This window comes from Schistocerca piceifrons, chromosome 3 (assembly GCF_021461385.2).
Source record: "Schistocerca piceifrons isolate TAMUIC-IGC-003096 chromosome 3, iqSchPice1.1, whole genome shotgun sequence".
NCBI classification, from domain to species: Eukaryota; Metazoa; Arthropoda; class Insecta; order Orthoptera; family Acrididae; genus Schistocerca; species Schistocerca piceifrons.
Genome location: NC_060140.1, coordinates 391,394,498 through 391,409,804, shown reverse-complemented (window position 1 = coordinate 391,409,804; position 15,307 = coordinate 391,394,498). Strand labels below are relative to the sequence as shown.

The 15,307-nt window shown below is 40.3% G+C and overlaps 1 protein-coding gene across 1 annotated transcript in view; it reads left to right on the top strand.

The window, feature by feature from the left end:
* LOC124789692 (solute carrier family 22 member 7-like) overlaps positions 1-15,307 on the top strand; it is an 89,263-nt gene that overhangs the window by 43,370 nt on the left and 30,586 nt on the right. The window contains exon 5 of the mRNA XM_047257134.1: positions 3,512-3,680. Within this exon, the coding sequence (XP_047113090.1) occupies positions 3,512-3,680 (169 nt within the window). The remainder of the gene's footprint in view (positions 1-3,511; positions 3,681-15,307) is intronic.

Below are 15,307 nucleotides of genomic sequence, written 5' to 3'. Positions count from 1 at the left end.
CCAAGCCCGCTCACGAGGTGGGAAGTCCGTATGTGCCGCCTTGCACTGCACACAACTTTATAGAGTTCGGTGTCGGAACACTGTCTAACCACTGCAGACAGAATGACGTATGATGATACGCAGATTCTTCTCCCTGCTTATCGCTGGTAGCACCATGACTCGTAAGAATCGGATAAAAAGTTTAGACTGGTAGATAACGTTATAAATGGAGACGATGATTATTCTTTGAGTCAAATACGGACTCCTGTTTCATCTGTCATTAAAAAACAACTGTCTTCAACTCACCCAGCAGAATGTATTGACCAACACACCCGGTAGCGATTTCAGCTTCCACCCCTGGGGTGCTGTACTTTCACTTTCCAGCAGGGTGAAAGCCGTGGCGGATTTTGGCGCAGATGTTGTTGGTTTCCCACGGCATATACACCGACGGTTAAAAATCACAATGCCTAGAAATAATAATTGTGGAGTAATGAAATTTTGGGGCTATATTTATCTAGGTAACATAATGCAGTGATTGAAGTTGAAAGTTCACAGGTTAACGTAAACACGAGAGAAGCCATAGCTAATGTGTAGCCGCCAGAATGTTGAATGCAAGAATGCAACTGTGCATTCATTGTGTCGAAGAGGAGCCGGGTGAGAGTCTGCGGAATGGACTCCCAAGTCTGTTGCATTTGGTTGGTCAACATATGCACAGTCTATGCTGTTTGTGGATGTCGCTGGAGTTGTCGTCCAATGATATCCCACACGTGCTCGACTAAAGACAGATCTGGTGATCTCGAAAGCTAAGGCAACTAGTCGACATTCTGCAGAGCATGTTGAGTTACAACATCGGTATGTGAACGAACGTTATCCTATTGGAAAACACCCCCTGCCATGCTATTCATGAATGTCGAATCACCAGACTAAAGTAGAAATTTGCAGTCAGGGTTCGTGGAGTAACAACACCAGACCATAACTTCATATGAAGGTCCAGTGTGTCTTGGCCGCAGGCGGGTTTGTTTCAGGCGCTCATGGCCTCATTCTAACCAATACACCGCCATTACTGGAACGGAAGCGGGAGCGGCTTTCATCAGAAAACACAACAGACCCCCATCCCGTCCTCCAGTGAGCTCTCACTTGCCACCACTGAAGTCGCAATTGGTGGTGGTTTGGGGTCATTGGAATGCACTCTGCAGGGTGATTTGCTCGGAACTGTACTTAATCGATTTGCAACAGTTCTCTGCTGATCAAATTCCTGCTGCAGTAAGATGCGCCAGATCCATACGTCGAACAAGAAAGTCTTCCCTGTCGGTAATGCCCCGTGGCTGTCCGAAACATGGGCTTCTTGCGACCGTACCTTCCAGTGAACACCACTGCCGGCAATGAGTACGACGGCTACATTCCTGCGAAGTCATTCTACGGTATCGCGGAACGAACATCTAGTTTCTTGCAGCCGTGATGCACAACCTCGTTCAAACTCATTGAGCTGTTGATAAGGGCGTTTTCTTCGTATAATGGCGTCTTCGTCGTCTTAAAGACATTCTTGAATAACACAAATTCCCTATTTGCAGTCGCAAAGTTAATTAACGCTCACGATCGTGACAGTGCATATTTAAGGCAAACCTGGTTTGCATTCTCGTAGTGGTGCTACTGGCATCATTCTTACTGGACTGGAGCTATATCTGGATATAAGTCATCCGTCGGATGTAGAAACACACCTGGCAACTTTCTTTTATCTCCCACAACTTCTTTTTGGTGGTGGATTTTTTTCCGTGCTTAAGGGCTGCTGTTTACGACAGAAATAAGTTTCAGCGAGATTCAGCAAAAAATGTTCTCACCTGGAGACGGCGGCCGGATGATATGATAAAATACCGTGGCGAGATGATCGTATGACCCAGCTGCAGATCCGGCAAGAATATTGTGAGGAGAACTAATATTACAACTTAATGAGAACTTTAGAATTACCTGCGAGATAACAGTTTTTGAGAAAGGCATAACACTGCGAGGTGCCGGGGCTAGCAGTGTATTTAACACTAAATTCTTCTAGAATCTACATATGTAAATGATGCTCTAAGCCCCCCTATTCTAACTCCGACTTTTGCTGTTGCACAAGGATTAAAAAAATACGTGAACTGACTCTAATCAACCCTACCAGTGGAGTAGAAGAGAGTTTGGCACCTGCAATAATTTAATTTGATAAATAAGTTAAATAAACGAAGATTTCATTAACATAGTGAGGAATGATAGGGTTGCTCTACCGATTAACAGAATGAAAGTTCTGTCCAAAATAACAATATGATTTATTAAGACTAAACACAAAATAATAAACAAAAACACATGAAACATTTACAATACATCAAATTGGCTCAAATTGGACACTCAAACAAACGCTGTGAATGTGAAGTTGTCCCTAAACTAGATCGTGAGGATTATGACGAAGTGGTATGTGGAGCCAATTCCTTGCAACTCAAATCTTAAGAGAAAACACATAGCCAACCCAACATTAATTGCTGCTACCCAAGACAGAAAAAAAGTTAGAAAAAGACGAACAGGCGCGCTCTGCTGAGCTCTGATTATCACCTAGGAAAATCCCTGTCTGCCGGTGCTGCGGACATACCATACCAATCTGTCTTCTTAACTTCAAGAACACGATTTGGCGTACCGGAGGCGATGGCTGGTTGCTTCGACGTCCTCGACTGAAAGGCGAGAGCCGACTACCTAGAGCACCCGTACAGGCCGAACACACAACATTCCCGCCCCCACGACAGTGGCCGTGGTTAAACGTTCCAATCAGCAACTCGAAAACCGGCGGAAAATTCCACTCTATTGCCGGAGCACTACCATTCCACCAATGGAGATTCTTGGCGCCAATTTCTGCGCTGATTTTGCTACGTCACGGAGCTATGCCCTGAGCAAGCCAATCACAGTTACTATTTTGCAGAAAGCGCGGGAATTTTCCCGCAACAACTGCCTGGGTACACAAGTCATTCCCACGCCTCGCTGGTAGCCCGCCAGAAAGTGTTTTCGCTAAGCTTCTGCGAAGTAACGGAACTTCTAGCCCAGCCGCTACTTCAGACCCCTCCGGGCGTCTGCAAAGCATTCACTCGACTTCCACACACCCGTCGGCTTAACCCTTTCCAGATCAGCAGAGCCCGCCTGTCACCGGACCACCCGGGTGACGAGAGACGCTGCGTGGGAAGTCCGCGTGTGAAGGAATAGCGACTTTTCCCTGCATGCAATTAGAGAGGAAAATCGTAAGATAGAAATATGAGAGAGGGCTCATGCCACCTCTCAACACCATGTATAATTTCTTGAATAAATAACTGCAATGATAATTACTACAATAAGTTTAAATGTACAGGGGAGAAGAATAACTCCTAAAATGTGGTAATAATTGTATAAACACTTCTGTTACAGCAATGTACGAAAGACATTTACCATGTTGTACATTTTCTTGAGCAGTTAATTAGAATGTAAATGTTTATGTTGTAACACAGTATATTAATCAGTGACTCAAGTCAAACCTTTTCAGGACTGGAACTGTCGGACATCATGTTCCGCTCAACAGTGAACTTCATGTTCTCCTTAATGCACAGTGTGGGTTCAATAGTGAGCCCTCTCACCGCATGGGCAGCTGGCGACTGGAGAACGTTTACGCTGGTGTCATCACTGCCATGTTTTCTTCTGGTCTCCTGTCAGAGGTAAATCCTTAACAAAGCACAGGATGGGTGGATTACCACGTTCTAGCGTCTCTTCTTTCCTTGATCTAAAGCTTATTGTTTCCATTACCTGTTTTGTTAATGCTTTCTTTGAAAACCTAATTATCTAGTTGTTAACACTAGTACTATTAAAATACAAAATCGATTATTTTTTTTTAGATTACTTATTGCCTTGTATACGAGAAACTAGTTGCATTGTACTTCGCCATCAAATGTATGTCTCAGATTTTCTTTTACGTCCTTTCGCCTTTGTGTAGAAGCTTCCCACGTCTCCTATCATAGGTTATGGTGTAGGACTATCTTGTTTTGAAGGTATTAAAACGTAGGCGCCATAAGCTAGATCGTGAGGTGCTGTTTTTGAATTGGAGTTTTCTGGTATGCGAAGCACAGGGTGACACAATAGAAAGGTGCGGCTAAACGCACACTGGTTGACAGGTGGTTCTGCTCTAGCGAGACCAGGCATAGGAGAGAAGACCTCGCAAGTATTTAGCGACAGTAACTACCTGGACACCGGGAATGTATCGCTGCCAGTAAAACGCCTGGCTGCACTGACGTTTCGAACCGGAAATTGACGTCATTTGGCGATACCTAACTGCCCTCAGAAAATACCTAACTGCCAGTGTTCTGCCATTCGGTGTTCCGAAAGTAGCTGCTAACACGTCTGTATCGCTTGCCTACTTCCATATCGTTTGCATATTCTCATTTCGCTTGCTTTCTCTGTTATAGTTTGTTGTTTTATATTTTCTGTTGGAATTTACTCATTTTATTTATGGTATTACAGAGAGCAGGTCCAAAATGATGTAGTTTGCAGCAGTTATTCGGAGGTAAAGAGGCTTGCACGTAATAGAGTAGTGTGGAGAGCTGCATCAACCCAATCTTCGGACTGAAGATAACAATAACAACAACAACAACACCAACATTGTTCTTCTTCTTCTGTAGTGGTCAATCCAAGGATTGGTTTGCAACAGCTACAATGGCAGCTTGTCTCCATTCTGGGCGTTTTTCAGCTTTCTCTTCATTTCTTTATAGGTGTTACATCCCACATCTTTCACGATTTGATCCATGTACCTCAGTCGTGGTCTTCCTCTTGGTCTTTTTCCCTCTACATATCCCTCTATGATTGTGTTCAGGAGTCCTTTATGTCTTAATAGATGGCCTGTAAATTGCACTCTTCTTTTAACAATGAAACTCCAGAAGCTCCTCTTCTCACCTGCTCTTTCCAGAACCACTTCGTTTGTGACCTTGTCGATCCATTTTATTTTGAGCATGCGTCTATAGCACCACATTTCAAAAGAATTTAGCTTCTGCTGTTCCTCTGTCCCGAGAGTCCATTTTTCACACCCATAGCATGCCACACTCCACACATATGATTTCAAAAATCTTTTCCTGTTTCAAGGCTGATGCTCTTAGATGTTAATATGTTTTTCTTCTTGTTAAAAGCAGCCTTTGCTTGAGCTATTCTACTTCTCACTTCAGCCTTGCTCCTTCCATCCCTGGTAATATTACTGCCCAGATAAGTAAATTTATCAACTTGTTCAAGCAGTTCATTGCCTACATGAACTTGGACTTTCACTTGATCTTCTTTGTCGCATGCCATTACTTTTGTTTTTGCTTTATTAATTCTCATATTATATTCTTCACCCATAACTTTATCCATTCTATTCAGTAGAACTACAAGACCTTCTTCACTTTCAGCCAGGACAGCTATATCATCGGCATATCTTATCATATCTATTCGTTGGCCATGAATTACTACACCTGTCTGTGAATTTTGCCTTACTTTTTTCAGTGCCTCTTCAATGTATACGTTAAAGATAACAGGGGATAGTGCGCAACCTTGCCGGAAACCTTTCCGTATCTGCACCTCCTCTTGTTTTGTCTGTCCACGGATAACTGCTGTCTTGTTTTTGTACAGGTTCCATATCATTTTTCTATCTTTATGGTCTATTCCTACTTTTTTGAGTACCTCAAACATCTTATCCCATTTAACATTATCAAAGGCTTTCTCTACGTCTATGAAAGCTATGTATGTTTTCAGGTTCTTATCTAGTCGTTTCTCTATTATTAGTTTTAGAGCAAATATTGCTTCTCTGGTTCCTCTATCTTTCCGGAATCCAAACCGATCTTCGGAGAGTGTAGCTTCGACTTTTTGTTCTATGCGTTTTAGGATAATTGAGGCTAATATTTTAGAGGCGTGAGTAACTAGGCTGAGTGTCCTATAATTTTCACATCTTGTAGCATTTGCCTTCTTTGGAATGGGGACCATAATGTTTTTCTCAAAGTCTGTAGGAATTTTACCCTGCTCGTACATGTTGAAAACAAGATTATACAACTCCTGATTCAGTTTTGCTCTTCCAGATTTCAGAAGTTCGGCTGGGATATTGTCTATACCAGGCGATTTGTTGTTTTTCAATTTTTTGAGAGCTAGTTCAAACTCTACCTTTAATATAGGTTCACCTATGTTGTGTGCATCTACTTCTGTTTCTTCTTCCACGATGTTTTCAGACAGATCTGGTCCGCTGTACAGTTTTCCTATATATTGTTTCCATCTTCTTGCAACTTCATCATCGTCATCCAACATATTGCCATTTTCATCCATCACAGCCCTACATTTGTTTCTTCTGTCTCCAAAGCAATGTCTCACACATTTATAGGCCTTGTCGATATTTCCCTTGCTCATGTTGTCCTCAACTGAAATACAGAGATCATCAAGGTATTTTTCTCTTGCTTGTTTTGCCTCTCTGTTGATTCTGCTTTTCAGACTCTTGTATTTCTCTTGCTCTTCCTTCTTCAGAGATTTTTTTTTAATTTCCTTCTTTCTTCCATCATATTTGGTAGGTCATTAGTGATCCATTCCTTCCTTTTCTCTGTCCTTTCTTTTCCTATTACTTTTTCTGCTGCTTCTAAAATACCAGTTTTTATTTTTTCCCCGCTGCTTTGGATGTCATTGCAGCCCTGTGTATTTGTTTTCTTGTCTGTTTCTAGTTGATAGTGCTTCAGTGTATTTTCGTTTTTCAGGTTTGTCAAATCCCATTTACATGTACTTCTTCTTTTAATGTTCTTGAATATTAGTTCAGTCGTCATCATAACGAGTATGTGGTCACTTTCCACATCACAGCCTGGATATGATCTGCTGTCCTTAACTTGGTTTTTAAATCTTTGCTTCACTAATATGAAGTCAATTTGGTATCTGTTAATGTCACCAGGCATTTTCCAAGTATATCTTCTTCTTGGATGATGATTAAAGAAGGTATTTGTAATGCAAAGTTTATTTCTTTGGCAGAATTCTACAACTTTATCCCCTCTTTCATTTCTTAATCCTAATCCAAAATTCCCTGCCACATCCTCTTCTTTACCTTCCCTAACAACGGCATTCATATCTCCCATGATGACAAGGTTTTCAGCTCCTTTAATTCTGCTAATTACTTCTTCAAGGTGGTCATACATCATGTCGATTTCATCATCCTCGTGCCTCGTAGTTGGCATGTACAATGTGATTCAAAAAGAATACCACGACTTTAAAAATGTGTATTTAATGAAAGAAACATAATGTAACCTTCTGTTATACATCATTACAAAGAGTATTTAAAAAGGTTTTTTTCACTCAAAAACAAGTTCAGAGATGTTCAATATGGCCCCCTCCAGACACTCGAGCAATATCAACCCGATACTCCAACTCGTTCCACACTCTCTGTAGCATATCAGGCGTAACAGTTTGGATAGCTGCTGTTATTTCTCGTTTCAAATCATCAATGGTGGCTGGGAGAGGTGGCCGAAACACCATATCCTTAACATACCCCCATAAGAAAAAATCGCAGGGGATAAGATCAGGGCTTCTTGGAGGCCAGTGATGAAGTGCTCTGTCACGGGCTGCCTGGCGGCCGATCCATCACCTCGGGTAGTTGACGTTCAGGTAGTTACAGACAGATAAGTGCCAATGTGGTGGCGCTCCATCCTGCTGAAATATGAATTGTTGTGCTTCTTGTTCGAGCTGAGAGAACAGCCAATTCTCTAACATCTCCAGATACTGTAGTCCAGTTACAGTAGCACCTTCGAAGAAAAAGGGACCAAAAACTTTATTGGCTGAAATGGCACAGAAAACGTTCACTTTAGGCGAGTCACGTTCATACTGAGTTGTTTCCCGCGGATTCTCAGTGCCCCACGCTGAACAACTGTCGTCGATTCACTTCTGCCGTACTCAATAACACAAAAAGCTTTCTGTTGAGCGGTCGCCATCTTAGCATCAACTGACGCTGACGCCTAGTCAACAGCGCCTCAAGCGAACAAATGTACAACTAAATGAAGCTTTATAGCTCCCTTAATTCGCCGACAGATAGTGCTTAGCTGTGCCTTTTGTCGTTGCAGAGTTTTAAATTCCTAAAGTTGTGGTATTCTTTTTGAATCACCCTGTATACTTGGATTATGATTGTTTCTCTTGGTTTAGTTTCCAATCGGACATAAATTATCCTCTCACTATGTTGAACAAATCCTTTTAGTCTTAACCCCATCTCTTTATTGAGGATAATTCCCACTCCTGCAATCCCGGGACTGTCTTGTGCTGTTCCAGTGTGTATGATTCTGTAATCCCCTGACCAAAAGTCGCCAGCGTTTGGCCATCTCATTTCTGAGACTCCCAGTACATCAATATCCATTCGTTTCATTTCCATTTTCAAGTTTTCCAGTTTACCACATTTAAGAAGTGAGTTGACGTTCCATGTTGCTATCCTTCTTACATTAATGCTTTAGGATTTTGGTATCTCTTTAGTTGTCCCCACCCGGAGATCCGAATGTGGGACTATTTCACCTCCGGAGAATTTAACCAACATTGTTATGGTGATGATTATCAACATTTAAATAGTCTGCTATTCCTTGTCAATTCCGTTAGTTAAAAAGAAAAAAACGACAGTTTCCATAATGTAGATACACGTTGTTGTTGTTGTTGTTGTGGTCTTCAGTCCTGAGACTGGTTTGATGCAGCTCTCCATGATACTCTATCCTGTGCAAGCCTCTTCATCTCCCAGTACCTACTGCAACCTACATCTTTCTGAATCTGCTTAGTGTATTCATCTCTTGGTCTTCCTCTACGATTTTTACCCTCCACGCTGCCCTCCAATACTAAATTTAAAGGTAGAAAACCTAAACTCTTAAACAGAGGCTTACGGGAGTCTCTTGGATTATATTCTTTAAGATTATAATGGCCTGTTTAGAGTTCGATACCTCGATCTGAAAGAACGGAATCCTTATAGGATTGCTTTGTTGTCCTTTTGTCTGTCTCTCCTACAGTTGAGAACCCTTATCCTCACTAACAGATAGACTTACCGAGTTCAAATTTATGTCACGTACTAAGATGTACTGTCCCTTGTCGGTGTAAAACTTTTCCACTGCAATAAAAGGATACTGCCATTTGTGTCACATATTTTGATATTCGAAAATTCACTCATCATAACCCATATGGTACTTCTGGTTGATCTGGAATTTTGTCTCTTCGTCTGTTATGACCCCATTTCCTCTTGAAAGGACTAGTGTACCAAGATCAAATTTATGTCACATATTAAGGCCTATAGTCCACCTGACGATGAGAGAATCTTAAGCCTCTAGCTCAACGCTTTCAAAAGATACGTAAATTTATGCCACATAGTTCGGTACTCAAAAACACGCTCATCAAAACTTATAGAGTACTTCACGTCAACCTAGAAGCATGAAGTTTGCGAAAAATGCACATTTCACACTGCAAGTTGGCATATCAAGTTCGAATTCACATCCCATACTAAACAGTGTGATTCCATGGCGGTGTAAAACATTTAAGCTCCTAAGTCAATTCAATGAAAAGATTCGGCCATTTATGTCACGTTTTTCGAAACTCTCAAACCCACTCATAAAACCTTATACGTACTTCCCGTTGACCTGGAATCATGAAATTCGGCAAGAAGCAAGGTTTCGCAGTACAAGTAAAAAAAATTATATCACACAGAAAACCGTTTTTCCATTAGAATATACATTGCATCGTCATTCAAAAGCATAACAGATGAAAATTATTGCATGCAAACATAAAATGTGGGCTGTGGTCATGTTTTAGTAAATAAATAACAATATTTTACTAAATCTTCTATATCTATCTGTATAACTGAAGTCCCCTGGTCACTTCTTTTTGTATGTCCAGGCTAGTCTGAGAAACCACTGAAGAGGTTCTGACATGGCCTTGGAATTCCTGGGCCATATATATTACAAATATATATATCGAAAATAGGCAAAAATCCTTAAGATTCTCGATTCCCGGGATAGATGAACTATGTACATATACGTAATCAAGTTTGCACTGAACCATATGGGTGCGAGTCCTAGTCGCTCTTGGCCAATTTCCTTGTATTCTAAAAACTCGCTTAGTTGCTACCAAATTACCTCGGAATATGACCACATATTTAAGACGGGATAGAAAGTACACATAATAAGACGTCTTAGCTGTTTCTCCATATGACATCCAACTTTTAAATAATACTGAAACTGATGGTATTCATATTTTCCATCTTATATTCTGTGAGGAGTTACTAAGGATCCTCAGTCATACAGTTAGTCATACACGTAGATCTCAAATTGGTAGGCACGCACTCAGCAGGTATTAATTAAGTTCTTAAAAGTCGTTTCACCATTCGCAAATTACCAACCTCTGTAAATGAAAATCACTTGATCACATGCTTCTCTATCTTCTATTTAAGTTTTCCTCTCTGTATTATTCCTTGTTGGGACTACACTGTACACTGACAGTATTGTGACAGCAAAAGAAAACAACCGGAGCTATCCGAGAAGTTGTGAATTCATGACTGAATTATACAAGACCTCTTCTCAGTCACTTGCAACAATAACTGTATTACCATTGTATGATAAAACAGATGCCTTATACCAAAAGCAAACAGAAGTTGGGAGAGCCATTATCTCGAAGACGTGGTGTATACAGACATGACAGTACATATGGTGGTTATCTAGATTTCGCTTTTAGACTAAATAAATTTTAACACCTTTAAAATCGCTGGGATGAAGATGTCAATGATGTACCTTTCCCATTGATCTGGACGCCTAAAAAAACATTAGAGTTTAGTATTATACACCAACATAATGCATGAGTTTTTATATAGGATAGACAGGGAAGGAATTTATTATCTGCTCTCGTGAACACTTGCTCAATTCATATAAGGCTACTTTTACAAAACATCTAAAGATCAAGAAACACAGTCATCCTACTCCATCCTCACTTAATATGGAAATTTAGCAGTAGATGACAAGGACTACAAAATGAAACCCTTTAGAAAAATTTGAAATGTATAAGACCTTCCACCCTGAATTCAAATGATTTGTAGAATGACCAACTGGAAGCAAAATATAGACACTGTTTTGATTGTATAGAATCTCTTACAAAATGTCGATGGTTGCTTTAGTTCGACAGATGCGTGTATAGTGAGGTGCGCTGTTAATGTATGTCAGCTACTCTAACTTTTAGTTTGTGAATTTTTAGATATAGCGTTTGTAAATGCGTACCATAACAGGATTTCTTTGGAAAGCGTGTGGTGTGGTGTGGACAGGTTCTGCAGTTGTGGACGTGTGAGGATAGGAATCGAAACAGGTTACTCCAATTCTCAGAATGCTGAAGGTTAGTGAAGCATGTCGCAGCAGGAGTGTGGACAGTGTTCTTGGACAGTGTTCTAAGAAGTCTAATAGGTTATGTATTGTCCCCATAAAAACCTTTATAGTGCCTGGTCATCTGGACTGTGAGGTGACCCTCCTTCTATTGAAGTACAACCCGATTAAATGTACGGACTCTAAAAAGTTCTTTAATTATCGTTTTAATCACATGGCAAAGTTAGTCTAGTCCAGCCAGAAATTTCTGAAAAGGAAGGTCGTACGGTAAAAGTTTTATTACTCACCTTCTCCTTAGGGCTCATCTACGAAATCGTGGCTGGATGAAAGATTAATTTGCATTTTGTGGTATGATTTAGATTCTGAGTTTCAGAGAAGGACAATGTGTGGTTAAAATGCAGTCATCTGTTCATATATTTCCTTTGTTTCATTACAATGTTTCCACATTGCCTTCAGAATTAGAGCGTCTTCATTACAGTCAGTCACAATAGCTCCACAAATAAAAAGTACATTATCTTTTCACGAAAAGCATTTACGTAAGTAAACTAACACATCAATGCACAATTACTCTCACCATTTTCATCACATAGAACAAATTTAATTACCTTTCCGGTGTAAAATCATAAAATTACAACTGTTCAACATGGCAGAATGCGCCAACAACTAAATCTCACTCCCATTGACATACAACTTTCAACAACTAACCAAGAAGAACAAAGATCATACGTAAATCTCAAGCAAAATCTCTTAGATAAGAAGTAATTGTTTATCATTTTTCAAGTTATTTTGAAAGTTTGTAACCAACGATTTCGATGTCAGTGGCTTGAAATTGAATTCATACATTATACGAAAAATAGTTAGTTCTTCGAAAAATAATAAAACCAATATTTCAGATTAATGTCTGAACACATATTATTGTTAAAATTGTATAAAGCTATTTATCAATATCGTTGAAACTATTCTAATTCCAGGACTACAATTTGAACTTTATTGGATTTTGTCGTGTTTTTATCTCAAGAATCGAGTACTCGAGAACCTGACAAAAGAAGGGCCACTGACCGGTTCCATTACAGCTGGAAGAAAGAATGCGGATGGTCAGTCCAATCTAAGTTAAATTTGTGTCTTGAACCGTTACTAAAATCGTTGAGCAATACTTGTGAGATCAAGAAGGAAATTTGTTTGGGCCAAATGAAAAGATCAGCATGAAATACAATATTTTAGGTGCAAAGCAATAGTATTGTTCCATCTGAGTGAGGTAATAACTAAGTTTGATAAGTCTGTGCTAATGATGCTGGTGGAAATGCTGCAATTAATGTGGATACGTTAGCGGGATGGTATGGTTGAAATAGTAGAGATGGTGCTTGTGAAAGGAGGTAAATGAAATAACAAGATGAGCATCTATGTAAAACAAAGTATTTGTGAAAGACCAACGGTCCACGCTCTCATCTCCCTATAGCAGGAAAGGCACTAATAGCAGCACTACGTGGCCAATTCTCATGCGTCCACTAAGGGTTCATTTTGTCGCAAGGTATTCTACAAACCTTTCAAATTACACAGAATCTCTGTCATAATGTAGTGGAACTAGCATCACTGGAAGAAATTCTACAGCTTAGAACAATATAGGAGTAGAATACAGCAGTGCTTTTCTAATTTTTCGGGTCAACTGCTGAACAAGGCCGCCTGGGGATTCTTTTGCACATGACATCTCACTCTACGTGCGGGGTAAATTTAAGTATAGTATTAACTATTTTACACATTTTAATCAACTACTAATATTACATTTTATCCTTGAAAGAAATCATTGCAAAGGATGAGCTTGTTTCGTGATCATTAGTTCTTTAAACCTCGACATAGTATTGGAAATTACGACGCATATCTACTTATCTTCATTCATACGTGATCTATAATTCGCGTTGATGACTACCATTGCTACAAAACCTACGTCACCAAAGTAGTGCTTTGTTATCTACTTGCCCCTGCTTCTGCTTCACTACACTCGAAAACTCAAGCAATGGTGAGGAAACGATCTTCGATGTCAATGGGACTCTGAAAAAATATTAATAAAACGCTTTTGTCTTTCAGTGGTAAGTGATGAATGAAGATCTGCACTAAAATAATCTGTGATCTAGTTGTGTTCATTAACTTCTTTTGAAAAGTACTTCAGAAAGTAATCGCAGAGTTACGTTTAATGATCCACAAACACTGGCTTCGGTTTTTCACTCAAATGAAACTCCATTGCCTATTAAAACTGCATGATGAAAAGAGAAAACGCAAGTTTCATCCGTATCATCCAACTTTTTCTTCAGAATAGTAATTTATTCCTGAATGCTGAAATTTTGTCTGATAATTTCAGAGTGTTGTTCTCATTACCTTTAAAGGATACAGTCAGTGAGCTGAATTATTCAGAAGTGTACAACGGTATGCCCGTTTCAAAACAAAATCGGCGTCTACGGGTTTCCTAGAACTAAAGTGATTCTTTAGAACCAGTTAACCGTAAAGTACAAATGAGGGTTCATAAATGTTTTTCGGAATATTTACCACGAAAAAGTGAGCAAGAGTTACCGTAATAAATTAGAGGACTGTGCTCAGCCCTCATGTCTACGCACATTTGTAGAAAATATCTCTATTTAACTGGGCGAATTTTGATGAACTTTACTACTTCGATCACTGACTGAAGTACTTCATGAAGGATAGGGCTCATGTTTTCTGATGCCAGTGCTTCTCGGCGCATAAAACAGTAAGTCCACATAGCATGAGAAGCAGAGCTTGTAGTCCAGAGTAAGCGCCAGTCATACCATGACCACCATCTGCACCCACACCTACACAATTCACCCAGTTACTTTTGATTTCTCTCTTAAAAGTGTATCCAATATCCTTGACATGGCTTTATTGTAGATTCTTAGAACATATTCAGCGCACAATCGTAATGAGGTGTTTTGAACACAATGCTCTCCTCAATGCTAACCAGCATGGATTCCGAAAACTTCGATCATGTGAAATCCACCTTGAACTTTGCTCACACAACATACTGAAAGCTCTGGATGAAGGCAGTCAGATAGATGCAGTGTTTTCCGCTTTCTGGAAAGCATTTGACTCGATACTACACCTACTCTTATTGTCAATGTACGATCATATGGGGTATCAAGCGAAATTTGTGACTGGATAGAGGACCTTTTGGTAGGGAGGACGCAGCGTCTTATCTTGAATGGAAAAATAGTTCAAATGGCTCTAAGCATTATGGGACTTAATATCCGAGGACATCACACGCATCCATGCCCGAGGCAGGATTCGAACCTGCGACCGTAGCAGCAGCGCGGTTCCCGACTGAAGCGCCTAGAACCGCTCGGCCACAGCGGCTAGCTATTGTATGGAAGTCATCATCAGATGTAGAAGCAACTGCCAGTATGGCCCAGGGTGTGTTGGAACCCTTACCGCGCATGTGGCATATTAACTACCTTTCAGACAATATTAATAGTAAACTCAGACTTTTTGCGGATTATGCAGTTATATATAATAAATTACTGTCTTAATGAAGATGTATAAATATTCAGTCAAACCTTGATAAGTTCCGAAGAAGTGCAAAGATTGGCAACTTCCCTTACATGCTCAGAAATGTAAAATTGTGCACTTCACGATAACCAATACATCAGTGAGTCACTTTTGGAATTGGCCAACTCATATAAATACCTTAGTGCAACGGTGCAACACGTTGTATGAATACGAAATGGAATGATGAACCGGCAGCTGTAGCCGAACGGTTCTAGGCGCTTCAATCCGGAGCCACGCTGCTGCTGCGGTCGCAGGTTCGAATTCTGCCTCGGGCACGGATTGATGTCCTTAGGTTAGTTGGGTTTCAGTAGTTCTAAGTTCTATGGGACTGATGACCTCGGATGTTAAGTCCCATAGTGCTCAGAGCCATTTGAACCATTTGGAATGATTGGCTCAGTCGGTTGTAAAGGGCGCGGTAGACTTTGGTTCAA